Consider the following 17,500-nt stretch of genomic DNA (forward strand, 5'->3'; position numbering starts at 1 on the left):
CTATATCATTACAGAGAATATGGACCTTAATCCACTCCTGTGTGTTTGGGCCATGCCACCTACCTGACACCAGTGTGGAGGGTTTTTGTGCACAATACTAAACCAATGGCAACACCATTACTTGTTATCTATGTTAGCTCCAGTGCAAAACTAAAAAAAAACATTAAAACTCAAACTGCATCAGTGTCCAGTGTTCCTGAACTGACAGCTGATTATTGACAGATGCTTTCTTGTACAGTTATTAAGGCTCCCTTGTAGTCGCACCATGTCCCAAATCCCAGGTGTAAATGTACTCTCAGTCATCTCTCAGGTGAGAGTAAGTGTGTGGTGGTTATTTTACACACCCTAATGCTTTCCTTCTGAGCTCCAGTCTCAGCCCAGTCTCTTGGTGTCCTTCCCTGTACGTTATGAAGTGGCAGATCTCCTCCTGTCTCCAGCGGCTTGGAGAGCAGCCTCGTGTTGCAGGAGAACACGGCGGCATGGACCAGAGTTCTCCGCTCATCACTGCGGCTAAAGGGGAGAAAACACGACTCCACCGAGTAGATAATGTGTCTCTCAACTACCTCTGATGTTCACTACTACATCCAGAGTTTAACAGGAATAGGGTTGCATAATTCTGGGAATTTTCACGGCTGGAAACTTTCCATGGGAATTAAGGGGAATGTATGGGAATTATTGGGATTAACTGAGAATTTACAAAATTGCAGGTTAGCCTTTAATAGGGTCACAACTGACATCTCCACAAGGCCCTGAGAGGAAGATATCACCAGTCTACTTCACCACACACACACACACACACACACACACACACACACACACTCCCCCCTCACACACACACACACACACACACACACACACACACACACACACACACACACACTTTTACTTGTTTACACGATACATTAATGAGCTTGGCATGTCATTAAGGATAAATATACAGATATGTTGGTAATATTTTAGTGTTCTGTAAATATAAACAGTAATCGACCAGCCTGTGTACTGAATCGCCTTGGTTTATTATTTAAAGTGAGTCTTTTATAATAATAATAATAATAATAATAATAATAATAATAATAATAATAATAATAATTCATTCTTATTATTAGGATTTTAAAAGAATCGTAATCATCAGACTCGGTTCAATAGACGAGCCGAATGGTAGCTGGATTGACGCAGGTGTCACCCAATCAGGTACTTTCTCTAGAGTAGAACTCTCAACCAATCCAATCACAGGGGGCGTGGTTTTACTGGCAACAGTGTGGGTGGTGAGAGGAGCGGTGCAGCGGGGCGGGGCTCCGGGGCGAGGCTCCTCCCACCCACCGCTGTGTGTATAGGAAGTGATGTGGTAACTTTTTGAACAGATGTGTTAGCTAACATGCTAACAGTAAAAGAGAGATAAACACGGACGAGATGCTGACCGCGGATCAGCAGCAGCTGTTAGTGATCTCCGAGATAAGCCCAGAGTGCTGACAGGTCGAGCTCGGATGTTATTAGCATGTTAGCATGTTGGCGGACTGACGCTAACTGAGGGACTTGTTTAAGACGCCATGGTGTCGCTGCAGTGGTCGTGTCTGGTAACGCTGTTCCTCGCCTCAGTGGTGACTTTAATCATCTATTTAATGCTGTATTTCGGTGTTTTATGGCGCGGGACACGGGCCGGACGGGAGACGTGTAAGGAGGCGGACCGGCTGCTGAGCTGGTTACTGGAGCTGAAGAGCTGGAGGACGGAGTGGAGGAGAACCTGGATCCGAGCCCTCAACCAGCACAACCACTGCATTACACAGGTGTGTGTGTGTGTGTGTGTGTGTGTGTGTGTGTGTGTGTGTGTGTGTGTGTGTGTGTGTGTGTGTGTGTGTGTGTGTGTGTGTGTGTGAGGGGGGAAAGGGTGTGTGTGGGGGGGAGTGTGTGTGTGTGTGTGTGAGAGAGAGGGGGGGGGAGTGTGGTGTGTGTGTGTGAGAGAGGGGGGGGGGAGTGTGGTGTGTGTGTGTGAGAGAGGGGGGGGGAGTGTGGTGTGTGTGTGAGAGAGGGGGGGGAGTGTGGTGTGTGTGAGAGAGGGGGGGGGAGTGTGGTGTGTGTGAGAGAGGGGGGGGAGTGTGGTGTGTGTGTGGGGGGGTTAAGTGTGGGGTGGGTGAGTGTGTGTAAGTCTGGGGGGGGTGAGAGTGTGTGTGGGGGGGTGAGTGTGTGTGTAAGTGTGGGGGGTGGGGGGGGTGAGTGTGAGTATGAGTATAATCTCACATTCCAGATTTCATGTCCAGACCTGAACAGATTTAATATAACACTTTTATTCTGAATGAAAGATCATGAACACATTTCCAGCAGCACTCAGGTTCCTGATCAGATCTGGGTTCTGACTCCGTTACACTGATCAGGGTTCAGTGCAGTTACAGACTTTTATAGGAGTTAAAACCGTAATGTTTTATTTTTACATTATCTGTAGTTTTTAGTAGTATTTTACTTCATAATATTCACATTGTTTCCATTAGAAAAATAATAAAATTCACTTTTATTTATTGTTGCATTAATAGTGTTATGACTGGACTTACAGAGTCATAAAGTGTTCAACTAAAGTGTGGAAAGTTCTGGAACAAGTAAAATCCTTTCACAGTGAGAGAGAGAAAGAGAGAGAGAGTAATAACACTGTCCAAGTGTCGAATTAACACCTACTGTAGAGCACTGAAGAAACGTGGAAGTGAAGACTGATGGAACAGGAGGTTGTGTGTAATTGTGTCCTGTGTAATAAACCTCTGTGTGTGTGTGTGTGTGTGTGTGTGTGTGTGATTAGGGAGAGATCCAGCTGGTGTTTGAGGAGGATGGTGTTCACTCGTCAGAACTCAGCGTGCACCACATCTCTAGCTTTAACAGATCACCTGGACTGAAGGTGTGTCCTGTGTTTACTGTATTTTACACAGTCAGCGTCTCAGGTTTCACCACAGCTCACTGTACAGGTCTAGTTCTCTTTGGGGAACGAGCACTTAATAAACACAGCACTGCTGCACTAACACCATTTGTTTTTCTCTGCCGATGTTAAGCAGGTACTCAAACTCTCTGACAACTGAAAGCTGCAGTAGTGAAGTGGTGATCGGTAAAGGGGCATTAAGAAAGATTTGGCCTCTAATGGTAAAGTGGGTGGTTTTTTTTTTTACTCTTTAACACTGCAGCAATCCCACCCATGTTGGGGAAGAGCTTCACAAAGAGCTTCACAAAGAGCTTCACAAAGAGCTTCACAAAGAGCTTCACAAAGAGCTTCACAAAGACCTGTAGTTATCCCAGAGGTCTGTGTAAACACATAACAAGCGTTCATGACCGGAAGTCACTCTTCAACATTAATGTGCAGGTCCTCGACCCACAGCCACAATTCTGGTAACTGGCACTCAAAATGAGTTCCTTCAGTTCCTCTCACAGTTTAATCTCCATCCTGCAGAATTTAAACAGGGCACACACACACACACACACACACACACACACTCTTCCCCTCCTGACCTGTATTACAATATTCAGTTTTATATATAAATTCCACTCATTCAGCCACTATAAAGAACATGAGAGAGAGAGCGAGAGAGAGAGAGAGAGAGAGAGAGAGAGCACATCTCTCACTAATCTTTACATCACACCAGTTATCTGTAGTTCTGCAGAATTCCATATAAAGTATTTCATCTCCCCGTGTGTGTGTTTTTGTGTGTGTTCTAGGTTGTGCAGTGTGAGGTGATTGGAGACAAAATGCAGTTTTCTCTCCACACTTGTCCGAACTCAAGCTCTACACACCCTCTTCTGAGATACAATGCAAAAATCTCACCCCTACAGCTGCAGGTATACACACACACACATACACACACACACACACACACACACACACTTGACCAGTTAAACAGTTATTATTCCAGATAAATTGATTTAGTAAGGCTAAGGCTGATCCTCATATAAATTCTTCATTGTGGACGTGTCCCAAACCAAGCAAGCTACATCACAAGCTCCTTACTGAGGGCGTGTCCCAAACCAAGCAAGCTACATCACAAGCTCCTTACTGTGGGCGTGTCCCAAACAAAGCAAGCAACATCACACTCCTTACTGAGGGCGTGTCCCAAAGGCTGTAGATTTGAACTGTACTGATGCAGTTATTATCTTTAGCATATATTCAGAGATCTCTTTAAGACAGTGTCTAGCCTTTAACATCTGGATTCATCTGCAGCTGCAGATGTTCTGCTCAACAGTGAGAGACTCAGAGCAGTTCTGTCTCTGGTCCTGATGAGATGGAGCTGTGTGACGGATGTTTTTCTGACTCAGTGTGTGCTGCAGTGCTGATTGTGTGTAAAGCATCTCTGTGTTTCTGATTATTTCTCCTAAACATACTGAGGGCTGAGGCACTAACTCTTGTCTTTATTATGTTTTTATTTACCTCACACATTGTTTATTTTAGTTTTTATAACTTTATTTTTAAATTTGTATTGTGTGTGTGTGTGTGTGTGTGTGTGTGTGTGTGTCATTGTGTGTTTACCCAGCTGGACCTGCAGATGACAGAGGTAGATGGAGAAGTTCAGATTACATGGGGACTGGAACAGCTGGACCTGATGCACCTGCAGCTCACACCCAGTTACACACAGGTACACACACACACACACACACACTCTCACTCGATCATGTCAGTTACACACATTTAGTAAGTGAGTGTTTGCCTTATATTACAGCATAGACATGTTTTTGCTTTCGGATAATATTTGTCTCTCTGTGTGTGTGTGTGTGTGTAGGGAGAATCAGTGTGTGTGAGTGAAGCAGTAGTGAAGCGCAGGCTGCAGCAGGTTCTGTGTGAAACCCGAGCCACAGTGACTCTGAGCAGCAGGACTGCACAGCCTACAGAGCTGAAGGTAGAACATCATCATCATAAACATCACCATAGTCATCATCACCTCTGTTTACAGTTCGGTTTTGTATGTAAACTTTTACTCTGTAATCTGTAGAAGTTTTACCCAGACTTCATTTAATGTTCTTATCTAACACACACACACACACACACACACACACACACACACACACACACACACACACACACATTTGTGGACGAATGAGGCAGCCCTGTGTGTAATGGAACAGTCCACTCAGACAGCAGAGCTGTTGCCAGATTGGTCAGAAACACACCAAACTGCACACATGACCTTAAACACATGACTTTAACCTGCTTCAGAAGATTAATCTTAAATTCCAGTCAACAGTTTGAGGATTTGCTGTTTCTTGGATTATGAAATTCCCATTTATCATTTTTTCCATTTATTCACTTAATTTGAATAATTAATCACTTCATTCATAAACATAACATAAAATGAGTGTTTTAAGTTCTTCCTGTTTATTATCAATCTTTATCTTCTCTGAAACTCCACTGATGTCCTTCATAAATCCCTCAGTGTTGTTCAGAGAAGGAAACGGTGAAAGGATGTTATTTATCGATGTGTGTGAGATGGAGTTTTATTTCCTTTCTCACAGGAAGTGAGGAACAGGATTTCAGAGGTCTCTTCTCCACCTAAACCTCCTCGTGCTCACCAGTGGAAACTCTTAGTGAAGAACATCCGGGTCACGTATAGCCAGGAGAATGGAGCTGCAGGTCACATGCGTGCACACACACACACACACACACACACACACACACACACACACACACACACACACACACAAACAAACATTAATAAATTACGCCCTTTCACTGTTTCCATCTCCAAATACCATTCAAGAGATTATGATTATTAAACACTGAGAATTTTTGATATACTTGTAAAACTCTGATATTTGGTTTGATTTTTTTAACCTGTAATTGTAAGCAGTGTGTGTGTGTGTGTGTGTGTGTGTGTTGTACAGGTAGTGTAAGTCCTCAGTGTGTTCTACAGTTAGATGATCCTCCTCAGAAATTGTCCACCTCAGTGCTGAGTAACACGAGTGAGCCGGTGTGGGATCAGCCCTTTATCTTGTGAGTACATTTTTATTTCATTTCATGCAAGTTTTTTTATTAGATTTGTGTTATTTTAGATGTGAAGTTTTTTATTGATTACAGATTGAAACTTTAAAGCAGTTGTATAAAATGAATCTGATCACTGGGGCAGTTACATGATCATAAAATATCAATATTGTGAATTTAAAATGTTATAATTCACTTTTAAAGTATCAATAGATTTTGTTTTACAGATCAGCTGTCTCGTGTGTGTGTGTGTATACCTGTGTGTGTGTATACCTGTGTGTGTGTATACCTGTGTGTGTGTGTGTGTGTGTGTGTGTGTGTGTGTGTGTGTGCGCACAGTGAACTCAGCGGCAGGTCGAAGGAGCTGAACATCCAGCTGGTGGATCATGGGAGACCTCCAGCGAGTGAGATTATTCATATTTACTCGTGTTTAAGTGTTAAACAGCATTCAGACACAACCAGCTGTCCTTTAAGAAGAAAAGTCACTTTAATAAAGACTCTGATTAATAATCATAATAAACACTGAATGAAGCTGAAAACAAACGTAACATCATCATCAGTGTGTCTGTGGAGGGCAGCAGAAGATGAGCTCATGTGCAGGAAGGGAAGTGAGTCAGAAGATCTGAATGTGATGCAGGTTTATTAAGGTTTAATCCTGCAGCTAATAAACGTTAATCTGGGTCTGTGCTTAAGTTTCTTAAGTAAGAGGATTAAACATAAAGCATCTGTTACACTAATGTCTTCTTGTTGTTGAGCTGTGTGTTGTGTCTTCCCTCACAGGCTGTGTGCTCGGACAGGTGTGTGTACCATTTAATCTGGTTCAGAGGAGCCCGAGAGGACAACACACATTCACACTGATCAACACACACCATGTAATCGGATCACTGACTACTGAGGTAACACACATATACACACACACACACGCATGCACACACATATACATGCACACACATACACACACAAAATCCAGAGTAATATTTATAATGGAAAATATAAGACGTATATCATTAATAAAAGTGTTGCTATGGTAACACAGGCGACTGCTGCTTATTGTCCTGTGATGCTGAGTAAATTTAATGACAAACTAACTAACAAACACTGTAATAGGTGTTGAATCTTTATTTATAAGTTTATAAAATCTTTTTGCTGAACCCAGAGGTCTTGATGTTTTCTCTGTCTTTTTTTAAATGTTTTAGTGTGGTTTTATGGTTCTAACCTTTCTTCTGCATTCACATTTTTATCAGTTTGTTGTGTTACGTGTTAGGAATCCATGTTGTGTTTCTTTTTTTTTTTTTTTGTGCCCAGTTGTCGTACCTGGAGCCGAGTGAAGTGCGCACTTGGCAGCCCCCTACTCCGGCACCTACCAAGAGAGTGGAGATGGATAGGACGGTGATGCCATGTGGTACCGTCGTCACCACTGTCACTGCAGTGAGGAGTAGACCAGGACGTTCGCTTCCAACAGGTACCGTCCAAAACACACCAAAACACACCTGGAACTTCAATTTAATGACACTGTAGCAAAACGTAACCAGAAGGTATTGCTGCAACTTGTGTGTGTGTGTGTGTGTGTGTGTGTGTGTGTGTGTGTCTTTAGAGATACACACCTTAAAGTCATGAAGTAGAATTCACACAGTGAATGTTGAAGTGGGAATGAAACAGAGCCGGAGTGGTTCAGGGTGATTAATGTTCTAACTCTGTGTTTAGAATCAATAAAACCTCCAACCAAAGCCAAGCTGACGGAGAGGCGGGTGTCTGAGCAGCCTTCAGTGCTGGGAGCTAAAGTCAGCAAAGCCTTATCTTCTTCAGATACAGGTACACACACACACACACACACACACACACACACTACTCACTGTGCTAAACATAAAGATCAGACCTAAAAGTCTTTGATAGATAAGAGACAATCGATCAAGAGCATAAATTTGCCCCCACATTATAGACTACACACTTTCAGTGTCTGGATTGTGTGATATGAGCTGTCTGTGAGATGTGTAGAAACAGCGCTCCCTAGTGGCTGTGCAGGTGTGTGTTGATAATCTGCACAGTTTTGTGTTAAATGTCTTTAAGCTGCTCCAGTGTTTTGTTCTCTGTCGTCTGTGCTGCTCTGTAAATGATTCAGAAAGCAGAAAGTGTGGAATGATCACATATAACGTCTGTTCCTGTGTTCCTCTGTTCTCCTGCTCAGAGCTCCTGATGCTGAACGGGACCGACCCGGTGGCCGAGGCTGCGATCAGACAGCTGTACGAGTCGGCTAAGCAGAAACTCAAATCTCCTGTCAAAAAGAGCACCATCATCATCTCTGGAGTGGCAAAGGTCACACACACACACACACACACACACACACACACACACACTCCTGCTCAGAACAATCATACAAACCCAGAAAATACATTCTGTTAGGTGTTTAGTTGTACTGAGCCGTATTAAGCGTGATTAAACGTTATGTTTCACCTGAGCTGCTCTATAGTTTTGTATATTGGCTGTTTCAGCGGTTTTCTTCGTCTCCTCAGGCCTCTGTTTTCAACAAACGCAGCACTCATCTGATCATTTTATTCTGATACACACTTCAGTTAAGCCAAACATACCTGAAAGCAGGCTTCGACAGGAAGTGATGTCATCACATGAAAATGTTTTTGTGTTTATCTCTTGTAAAGTGAAAGATGAACGTTCCATGAGGGTCTTATAGTCAGGGCCTTGTACAGGCCGCACACACGTACAGCTCGTCTCTGTGATTAACTCTGGTGCGGTCTCACTTCATCACTCAGGCCCCGCTGTCTCAGGACGAGGAGATGACTCTGATGGCTGGATACGCCGCTGCCATGGACGCCTCCTTGGCCGAGACGCCCGAGAGCACGAGGCGCGCAACAGAGACGCTCTCTGAGCACAGCGTCTCGGATGCGACCGATCCGTTAGAAGGTCCGAGCGGAGCGGACTGGGAGAGTCAGACGGGGGAGGAATCAGACAAAGCCTCGCTTTCCCTCTGTGTCTCTGACATCGGATCTAAAAAGGGGAAAGGTGCTACATCTACAGTTTACTAATATTTCTTCTTTGTGTTGTTTTTTTCTGTCCTGTGTAAATGTGATGGTGAAAACTCTTTCTTTGTCTCATCCTTTGACCACGCCCTTCTTTCTTTTTCCTCTTCCTGTCATCTTTCTGCCATCTTTAAGAGGAGAGCAGTGGTAAGCAGAATTTAATGCTGCCTGAGTAAGTGCGCTCTGTCGAGGAGTCTGTAGTGATGTAGTCATGTAGACTTCCCCTAAAATACTAGTGTCCTCTGTAGTGGAGTGCAAAGCAGCCCCAGTCCACTGCCTCCTTAATTTCATTATCCTGCAGTTGTAACCTGACTGAAATCCTTTATCCTGTAAAGCTGAGGTGTGGACTGGTCCTGATTGCTTTTATCCCTCATATCTGTCCAGTAATCACTCCATTTTACCACCATTTTATTTTAAAGTTCCTGTAGTTTTACATCCTGTATAGCACAAATACCTGTTTTATTTCCACCCCATTTCTCAGATCATGTAGATCCCATCTTCACTACCCTCACGTGATCAGTGAGATAAATGAAAACAAAACAACTGTGAAATAAAAGCAGGCTTCAGGTTAAAATAAGATGTGACCCAAACACAGGGGTGTGTATATATGTGTATATATTATATATTATATATATTATGTATATTATTATATATATATAATAAGATGTGACCCAAACACAGGGGTGAAAACACTTCAATTAACCTTTAGTGTTAATGGCGAGAGGTACGACTGTAGTGAAGATTTCTACGTGTCTGATAGACACATGAAGCACAGAGGGAAACTCCCTCCTGTCTGCCTCTGTCTCACACAACTTAAACATGCCTGTGATTGGCAGTGACACTCTGATTGACAGGTGATCGAGCACATGCCCCTCCCAGTTTAACTTCCTAGACTCTGGGCCATAGATTGTTTTTATTTAATGGTGAGACTTGGTGAAATCCATTTATCTGCACAGGGGGTAGGTGAGGGGGGTGTAAATCTTTTATAGCGAGGACTCTTTTCTCCTCTATGCCAATAGTGTTCCATCTCTGTACAGATTTATTTTTAAGAATGTAATCTTTTTAGAAACCAGAGCTTAGGTATATCTTATCTTATCTTATCTTATCTTAACTTTCCTCCTCAGTGTTCTCTTCTGTCCTGTTCACAGATAGGACTGAGTGTGTAAATATGTTTCTGTGGTGTTTCCCTGTGCAGGCAGCTTCCTCCATAAGGGTGTGCGGCTGTTTTTCAGGCGCCGGCAGCAGAGGAAGGAGCCGGGGATGAGTCAGTCCCATAACGACCTGCAGTACCTGGAGCAGGCAGAGGAGAGACGCACAGCCACCTTCAAGCGCATCATCAACCGCAAACTGCTGCACAAACACAAGAGCAAAGCCAACGGCGTCCAAACGTCAGACCACACTGGCTAACACTCTCTCACACACACACACACACACACACACATTCTCACACACTCATACTGTCTGTTTCCAAAATGACATTTCATTTCCAAGGACAAAGGGATATTCTGTGCTAGTCCGGATAGACACGCTAATCCTTACGCTAATCCTTACACTAATCCTCACAACCTGCTACAGGTGGGACGATATATCAGGGTGACGTCGTAGCGTGATGAGGGAACTGAGACCTGATGATGAAACGTGTGGCATTTTAGCTTTTTTATTTTTAGGGACAATAATGCAAAGAGGAATAAATTGAGTCTACTGTATAAATAAAACTACACCATCATATATAATAGCTTCATATTTAGACAAAACCAAAATCGAAGCGGCGCCTCATCTCTGTCCGAGTCCATGACATCACTTCCTGTCCAGTCTGTCCTGATTTATAAGTAATAGAGGAGGAAATGTACACCATGTACTGCATGCTTTATACACATCAGTGTTATTCATGTTTAAAAATGGCTGAGGGCTAAATAGCAAAACCTGTAGCATTATTGGCACCCTTAATCAGGAAGAAGACGATGATGACACCAAATCAATATTATGTCAGTAATTCAGGATCATTGCTCCTTCATGGGAGGCCTCACTAATAATTCACAAGAAAACAGTGTTGCACTAAATATTGCTGATTGCAAAAGTTTTATTGTGTTTTATTTTTTATTCAGTTCCTTCCTCATTTTAATTGAAGGGTGCCAATTATTCTGTTCATTCAGCATGAAGCTGTTAATTCAGATAAAAGTTAGATAAAGTGTTTAATATTATAATAAAGAGTGAATTATTGATGTCTCCCCTGCGCCGCACGACTGGACGAGTGTTTCACTTCACTGAACTCAGTCACTGCGTTTGTTACGTCGTCAGTTTTATCTTTACAGATCGAAATATTCAGTTTTTATTAAATTGTTGAACACATTCAGTTTAAGATTAAAGATACCTTGGAAAGAATAATAATAATAAAGAAGAAGAATAAGTAATAATGTGACGTATAAACAACAACAATAATAATAATAAATATCTAAAGATTCCGTATCAGTAAAAATTTTAAATGTTAATAATAATAACTGTTGAGGTTTGGATGGATGCACACACACACACACGTACACATACATACACTTACACACACACACACACACACACACACAGTGAAATGGTGTTTCTGTTGAAGCATCATAATCCTATAAAAGGCCAAAAATCTAGCACTGTGTGTGTAAAGCAGCTGAGATGTGCCATGAGTTCTTAAATGGAGATAGTTTTGTTTATTTTACCTTTTAAATTTTTTTATATATCTATATTCTTAATCTGAGTAAAAATGTAAATCTCTCAATCTTTTTTTAATGAATGTAGGACAGTGTGTGAGAGTGTGTGAGTGTGAGAGAGAGCTTAAACACTACAGGAGGGCATTAACGAAAGCTTTAATCACATACTGATGTCATAATATTTTAGTGATTTGTTTAGTTTTGGGGTTTGTTTGTTGATCACATGATCTGTACTACATTTGTGTTGTTTGTCTCTGAAGGATTTAATGATCCACTTCCCGCTGATGATGATCACACATCCCTTTATTCGCAATGTGTTAGTATTTGTCTGTTAGTAGTCGCATAACCGGCTGTGTGTGTGTGTGTGTGTGTGTGTGTGTGTTTTAGAGCTCCGGACACACCTCCCAGATGATTTTCTCAGTGTGTGAATGATTTGAGTTTTTCCAAAGTCTCAGGTCTCTGTAAATTGCACCATGTTCACTGTTTACTGTGCTCCTGTGTGCTGGTGTCATGTCTGGAGGGAATCCGGTGAACTCGTGCAATCCCACAATGCACTGCCACTAGATCATGTCTACAGCACTCTCTTGCCAGGATTCTTACTTATTCCCTCATTTATTTGGGATGAGAAGGTCACATGGTCAGTCTGTCAGTTTGTCTTTGTACCGTCCACTGTCTGATCTCTAAACACAGCAGGAAGTGACGAGTAAAGCCACTGCAGTCTAGTCACACTTCAGTCTGATGCTAGTTGACATCGCAATGGTAACCATGCAGTGTGCCTTTTGCCATGTGAGTGTGTGTGTGTGTTTAATCCTTCTATGTGTCCCAAAATTAACACCAGGAACAGGAAGTGATGCAACAGAGTTGAGTGTAGATGTAAATTAATGAGCTTGATCAGTTTACTGCAAACGTGTTGTGTGTTTGTGTGTGGGAGAGAAGAGAGGAGACTACTGGTGTTTCATGTTGCACTCAACACTGTGTGAGTGTGAATGTATGTGTGTGAGTGTGAATGTGTGTGTGAGTGTGATTAACGTATTAGGTTTATCATTTCAAGCAATAAAAGCTGACTGCTGATTAACAACAAAGTTTTTGGGTTTGTTTTGTATTTTTGTTCGATTATATAAGTAACATCATTGTATGTGTCCAGAACATGTGTTAAAGTGAACATGATCCAACATCTAACACTGCACACATGACCTTAAGTCCTCACTGGAGTTGACACGTGAGCCTGATGTGGTCACGAGTAAAATAAACACTGCATCTGAACAGCAGGAATCATTTACACTCCATATTTCATGAAAATGCAGTAAATTCTGAATCTGTATGTGTTCTGTGATCCCAGTAGATTTTTGAGGTAAAAAAAAAATGGATCCTAGTAGATTTTTGAGGTTAAAAAAAAGGATCCCAGTAGATTTTTGAGGTAAAAAATGGATCGCAATAGATTTCTGAGATTTAAAAAAAAAAAGGATCCCAGTAGATTTTTGAGTAAAAGATGGATCCCAGTAGATTTTTGAGGTTTAAAAAAAAAAGGATCCCAGTAGATTTTTGACTTAAAATGGATCCCAGTAGATTTTTAAGGTTAAAAAATGGATCCCATTAGATTTTTTTTACTTAAAAATGAATCCCATTAAATTATTTGCATTAAAAAAAAGATCCCAGTAGATTTTTGAGTAAAAAATGGATCACAGTATATTTTTGAGTAAAAAATGGATCCCAGTAGATTTTTTAATAAAAGATGGATCCCAGTAGATTTTTGAGGTAAAAAAAAAAAAAAAATGGATCCCAGTAGATTTTTGAGGTAAAAAAAAGAAAGGATCCCAGTAGATTTTTGAGGTAAAAAAATGGATCCCAGTAGATTTTTGACTTAAAAATGGATCCCAGTAGATTTTTGACTTAAAAATAGATACCAGTACATTTTTGAGTAAAAAAAAAAAGGATCCCAGTAGATTTTGGAGTAAAAAATGGACCCCAGTAGATTTTTTTAAATAAAAGATGGATCCCAGTAGATTTTTGACTTAAAAATGGATCCCAGTAGATTTGTTAGGTAAAAAAATGGATCCCAGTAGATTTTTGAGTTAAAAAAAAAAAAAAAAAAATGGATCCCAGTATATTTTTGAGTAAAAAATGGATCCCAGTAGAATTTTGAGGTAAAAAATGGATCCCAGTAGATTTTTGAGGTAAAAAAAAATGGATCCTAGTAGATTTTTGAGGTAAAAAAAAAAAAAAAGATCCCAGTAATTTTTTGACTTACAAATGGATACCAGTACATTTTTTTAAATAAAAGATGGATCCCAGTAGATTTTTGAGGTAAAAAATGGATCCCAGTAGATTTTTGAGGTAAAAAAAATGGATCCTAGTAGATTTTTGAGGTAAAAAAAAAAGGATCCCAGTAATTTTTTGACTTAAAAATGGATACCAGTACATTTTTTTAAATAAAAGATGGATCCCAGTAGATTTTTGAGGTAAAAATGGATCCCAGTAGATTTTTGACTTAAAAATGGATCACAGTAGATTTTTGACTTAAAAAATGGATCCCAGTAGATTTTTGAGTAAAAAAAAAAGATCCCAGTAGATTTTTGAGGTTTAAAAAAAGGATCCCAGTAGATTTTTGAGGTAAAAAATGGATCGCAGTAGATTTCTGAGATTTAAAAAAAAATAGATCCCAGTAGATTTTTGAGTAAAAGATGGATCCCAGTAGATTTTTGAGGTTTAAAAAAAATGGATCCCAGTAGATTTTTAAGGTTAAAAAATGGATCCCATTAGATTTTTTTTACTTAAAAATGAATCCCATTAAATTATTTGCATTTAAAAAAAGATCCCAGTAGATTTTTGAGTAAAAAATGGATCACAGTATATTTTTGAGTAAAAAATGGATCCCAGTAGATTTTTGAATAAAAGATGGATCCCAGTAGATTTTTGAGGTAAAAAAAAATGGATCCCAGTAGATTTTTGAGGTAAAAAAAAAGGATCCCAGTAAATTTTTGAGGTAAAAAATGGATCCCAGTAGATTTTTGACTTAAAAATGGATCCCAGTAGATTTTTGACTTAAAAATAGATACCAGTACATTTTTGAGTAAAAAAAAAAGGATCCCAGTAGATTTTGGAGTAAAAAATGGACCCCAGTAGATTTTTTTAAATAAAAGATGGATCCCAGTAGATTTTTGACTTAAAAATGGATCCCAGTAGATTTGTTAGGTAAAAAAATGGATCCCAGTAGATTTTTGAGTTAAAAAAAAAAAAAAAAAACGGATCCCAGTATATTTTTGAGTAAAAAATGGATCCCAGTAGATTTTTGAGGTAAAAATGGATCCCAGTAGATTTTTGAGGTAAAAAATGGATCCCAGTAGATTCTTGAGGTAAAAAGAAAATGGATCCTAGTAGATTTTTGAGGTAAAAAATGGATCCCAGTAGATTTTTGAGGTAAAAAATGGATCCCAGTAGATTTTTGAGGTAAAAAAAATGGATCCTAGTAGATTTTTGAGGTAAAAAAAAAAAAAAGGATCCCAGTAATTTTTTGACTTACAAATGGATACCAGTACATTTTTTTAAATAAAAGATGGATCCCAGTAGATTTTTGAGGTAAAAAATGGATCCCAGTAGATTTTTGAGGTAAAAAAAAATGGATCCTAGTAGATTTTTGAGGTAAAAAAAAATGGATCCCAGTAGATTTTTGAGGTAAAAATGAATCTCAGTAGATTTTTTAGTAAACATATAAAAAGAATTCAGTGTTGATGAAATAAACGTGTGCTCAGTGAGGTAAAGGTCCATCATGTGTAAACACTAAAAACACGTGGATCACACGTGAAAGGTGTGGTTTAGACCAATAGAGCGGTGTGTGTTAAAAAAATAAACTAAAAGTAGTGACGTTTAACGAGAACTCAAAGCCACACGGATATACACCAGGACTTCATTTCCCATAACACCCCGAACGCGCCTTTACTTCCGGTCCTGCGCGGTTTCTGGAGCGGATTGGAAACCCGGAGTCAGGATTTCAGTGTAAACGTGCAGACGTCTGAAAAACAGGTAAAATCACCGAGCTTTATAAACTCATAAACACTCAGAGCTTCAGCTCAGCGCTGCCCGGTGGTTCTGCGCTGTGACCGGTCGCTTTGTGTGCGCTTTGTGATGCTCGTGTTCCGCTCTCCGGTCCACCGCCGCGCCGATTGTTCTCGGTTACAGGGGCGCTTTTTTATGTGTTTACTGAACAGAGCAGAGTTAAAACCCGGCTACACTCTCTCTCTCTCTCTCTCTCTCTCTCTCTCTCTCTCTCTCTCTCTCTCTCTCTCTCACACACACACACACATTCACACACACACACACACACACACACACATATACATACACACATACACACACACACAGGATCTTGTGTGCAACTCAGTCCTGCTCCTGGAGTCTGCGCGGTGTTTAGAGCTTTTCTGTCTCTCTCTTACACACACACACACACACACACACACTTTGTTCAGTCTGGACGGAGTGTTAATGATCAGTGCAGTCAATTGTGTTCATGCAGGAAGAACTCTCATCACATACACATACACACACACAATAACGTTATGAAGTGCAGGACTGGGTCATTGTGGTGTTAAAGTGTTCAGACATAAATAAACAACTCATCTGTCCTCATTAACACATGCAGTGCAGCTCCACAGATGATTGTGTGACGTTTGTTTGTCATTTCTTAAATAAAAAGACGACTATTTATTTACATCGGAGCAAAATATAAGTAAAATCTGTAGTGTAGATCCCTGGATCTCAGACTTGCTCCACACACACACACACACACACACACACACACACACACTTTGATCAGAACCCCTGTGTGTTCTCTTCTTTAGTGTGGTTTGGGTTTGTGGGTCAGAGATGAGTTCTGTTGAAGTGACCCAGACACATGGTGTGTTTTGGGCTGCAGAGGTTTTCTATAAGTGTGAACTGATCTAAAGGACTGAGCTGTAGAGCTGTGATGTGTTCTGGAGAACTGGACTGAAGAATGAAAGGAGAAGCTGATAAACTTAGAAACATTAGAAACTCTAAAGTTCTGAGTGCGGTTCGTCTTCTCCAGTGAGCTCGGGGGGATTTTTAGGATTTCTCATCACACTTGGCAAGAATTTGTTTAACAAAGCAAACAGTTGGGTTTGAATCTGATTAGGACTCAGACTGAGGTGTGAAGGTGCCTTAATCCTCCTGCAGGACGTTATCAGGATGAACACTGTATGACTTCTCACTTCCTGTAGAAATTGTAATGAAAGTGTAATGAAATTGTAACAGCACCACCTGCAGGACTAGAGCACTCCTACACTTCTGAACACTTTAAAGTGTTTCATTTCAAGTCAAGCCAAGAGTCAAGAAGCTTTTATTGTCATTTACACCATATATATGTGACTCAGTACACGGTGACATGAGACTACAGAGAACAACACAGAGACAACCTGGTGTACACGGTGTGAGACACAAGACAAGAAGACAGCGCAGGACAAACAATACAAGACATTACACAAAAGCAGTACTGACCAGAGTACATACTGTGTGTACTGTATTTAAAACACAATGCACCCGTATTGCACCTGTGAAGATGCTGTTATTACACACACCTGCCTGATGAGGGTGCAGTAAAGTCAGTGTTACTACTGTATACACTAGAATTTCTATATCAGTCTGTGATATTTATTGTTCTGCTTGTGTTTTGTGTTTTTGAAGCTCACGGCGTCAGGATGGCTGAGGCGACACCAGACGACTATATCTGTGAGTATAAACATCCACATCACCACAACACTGCGCTCTTATTAGCAGAGTTCATTCTGTCACCACCAGCTTTTCTCTGTTGGTCTAATAAGGGTCAG

The 17,500-nt window shown here is 40.6% G+C and overlaps 2 protein-coding genes across 3 annotated transcripts in view; both read left to right on the forward strand.

Annotated features, from left to right (window-relative positions):
• Positions 1–1,286: 1,286 nt before the first annotated feature.
• Positions 1,287–12,745, forward strand: LOC132863088 (C2 domain-containing protein 2). Of its 2 annotated transcripts, none has more exons than XM_060895674.1 (14): positions 1,287–1,784; positions 2,783–2,878; positions 3,688–3,807; positions 4,497–4,598; positions 4,743–4,859; positions 5,473–5,590; positions 5,842–5,950; positions 6,278–6,342; positions 6,719–6,834; positions 7,244–7,400; positions 7,643–7,750; positions 8,124–8,251; positions 8,704–8,953; positions 10,203–10,370. In XM_060895674.1, exons 1-14 carry the CDS (start codon positions 1,548–1,550, stop codon positions 10,232–10,234), a joined length of 1,755 nt encoding a protein of 584 aa, XP_060751657.1. In that variant the 5' UTR covers positions 1,287–1,547; the 3' UTR covers positions 10,235–10,370. The 2 variants fall into 2 exon arrangements, with proteins under 2 accessions (XP_060751657.1, XP_060751656.1); XM_060895673.1 differs by having other exon boundaries at positions 1,288–1,784; positions 10,166–12,745.
• Positions 12,746–15,591: 2,846 nt separating this feature from the next.
• Positions 15,592–17,500, forward strand: part of prdm15 (PR domain containing 15) — an 11,720-nt gene continuing 9,811 nt past the window's right edge. The window contains exons 1-2 of the mRNA XM_060896210.1: positions 15,592–15,683; positions 17,358–17,402. Coding sequence (XP_060752193.1) covers positions 17,372–17,402 — 31 coding nt within the window. The 5' untranslated portion in view covers positions 15,592–15,683; positions 17,358–17,371. The remainder of the gene's footprint in view (positions 15,684–17,357; positions 17,403–17,500) is intronic.

Source organism: Tachysurus vachellii, chromosome 20 (genome assembly GCF_030014155.1).
Source record: "Tachysurus vachellii isolate PV-2020 chromosome 20, HZAU_Pvac_v1, whole genome shotgun sequence".
In the NCBI taxonomy this organism is placed as follows: Eukaryota; Metazoa; Chordata; class Actinopteri; order Siluriformes; family Bagridae; genus Tachysurus; species Tachysurus vachellii.

What these genes read in the sequence shown, in the direction of transcription:
- LOC132863088 (XM_060895673.1), top strand. Translation starts at nt 1,548, where the DNA reads ATGGTGTCGCTGCAGTGGTCGTGTCTGGTAACGCTGTTCCTCGCCTCA. An exon ending in ACAACCACTGCATTACACAG is followed by an intron (nt 1,785 to 2,782) that starts GTGTGTGTGTGT and finishes GTGTGTGATTAG; the next exon opens with GGAGAGATCCAGCTGGTGTT. An exon ending in TCTCACCCCTACAGCTGCAG is followed by an intron (nt 3,808 to 4,496) that starts GTATACACACAC and finishes GTGTTTACCCAG; the next exon opens with CTGGACCTGCAGATGACAGA.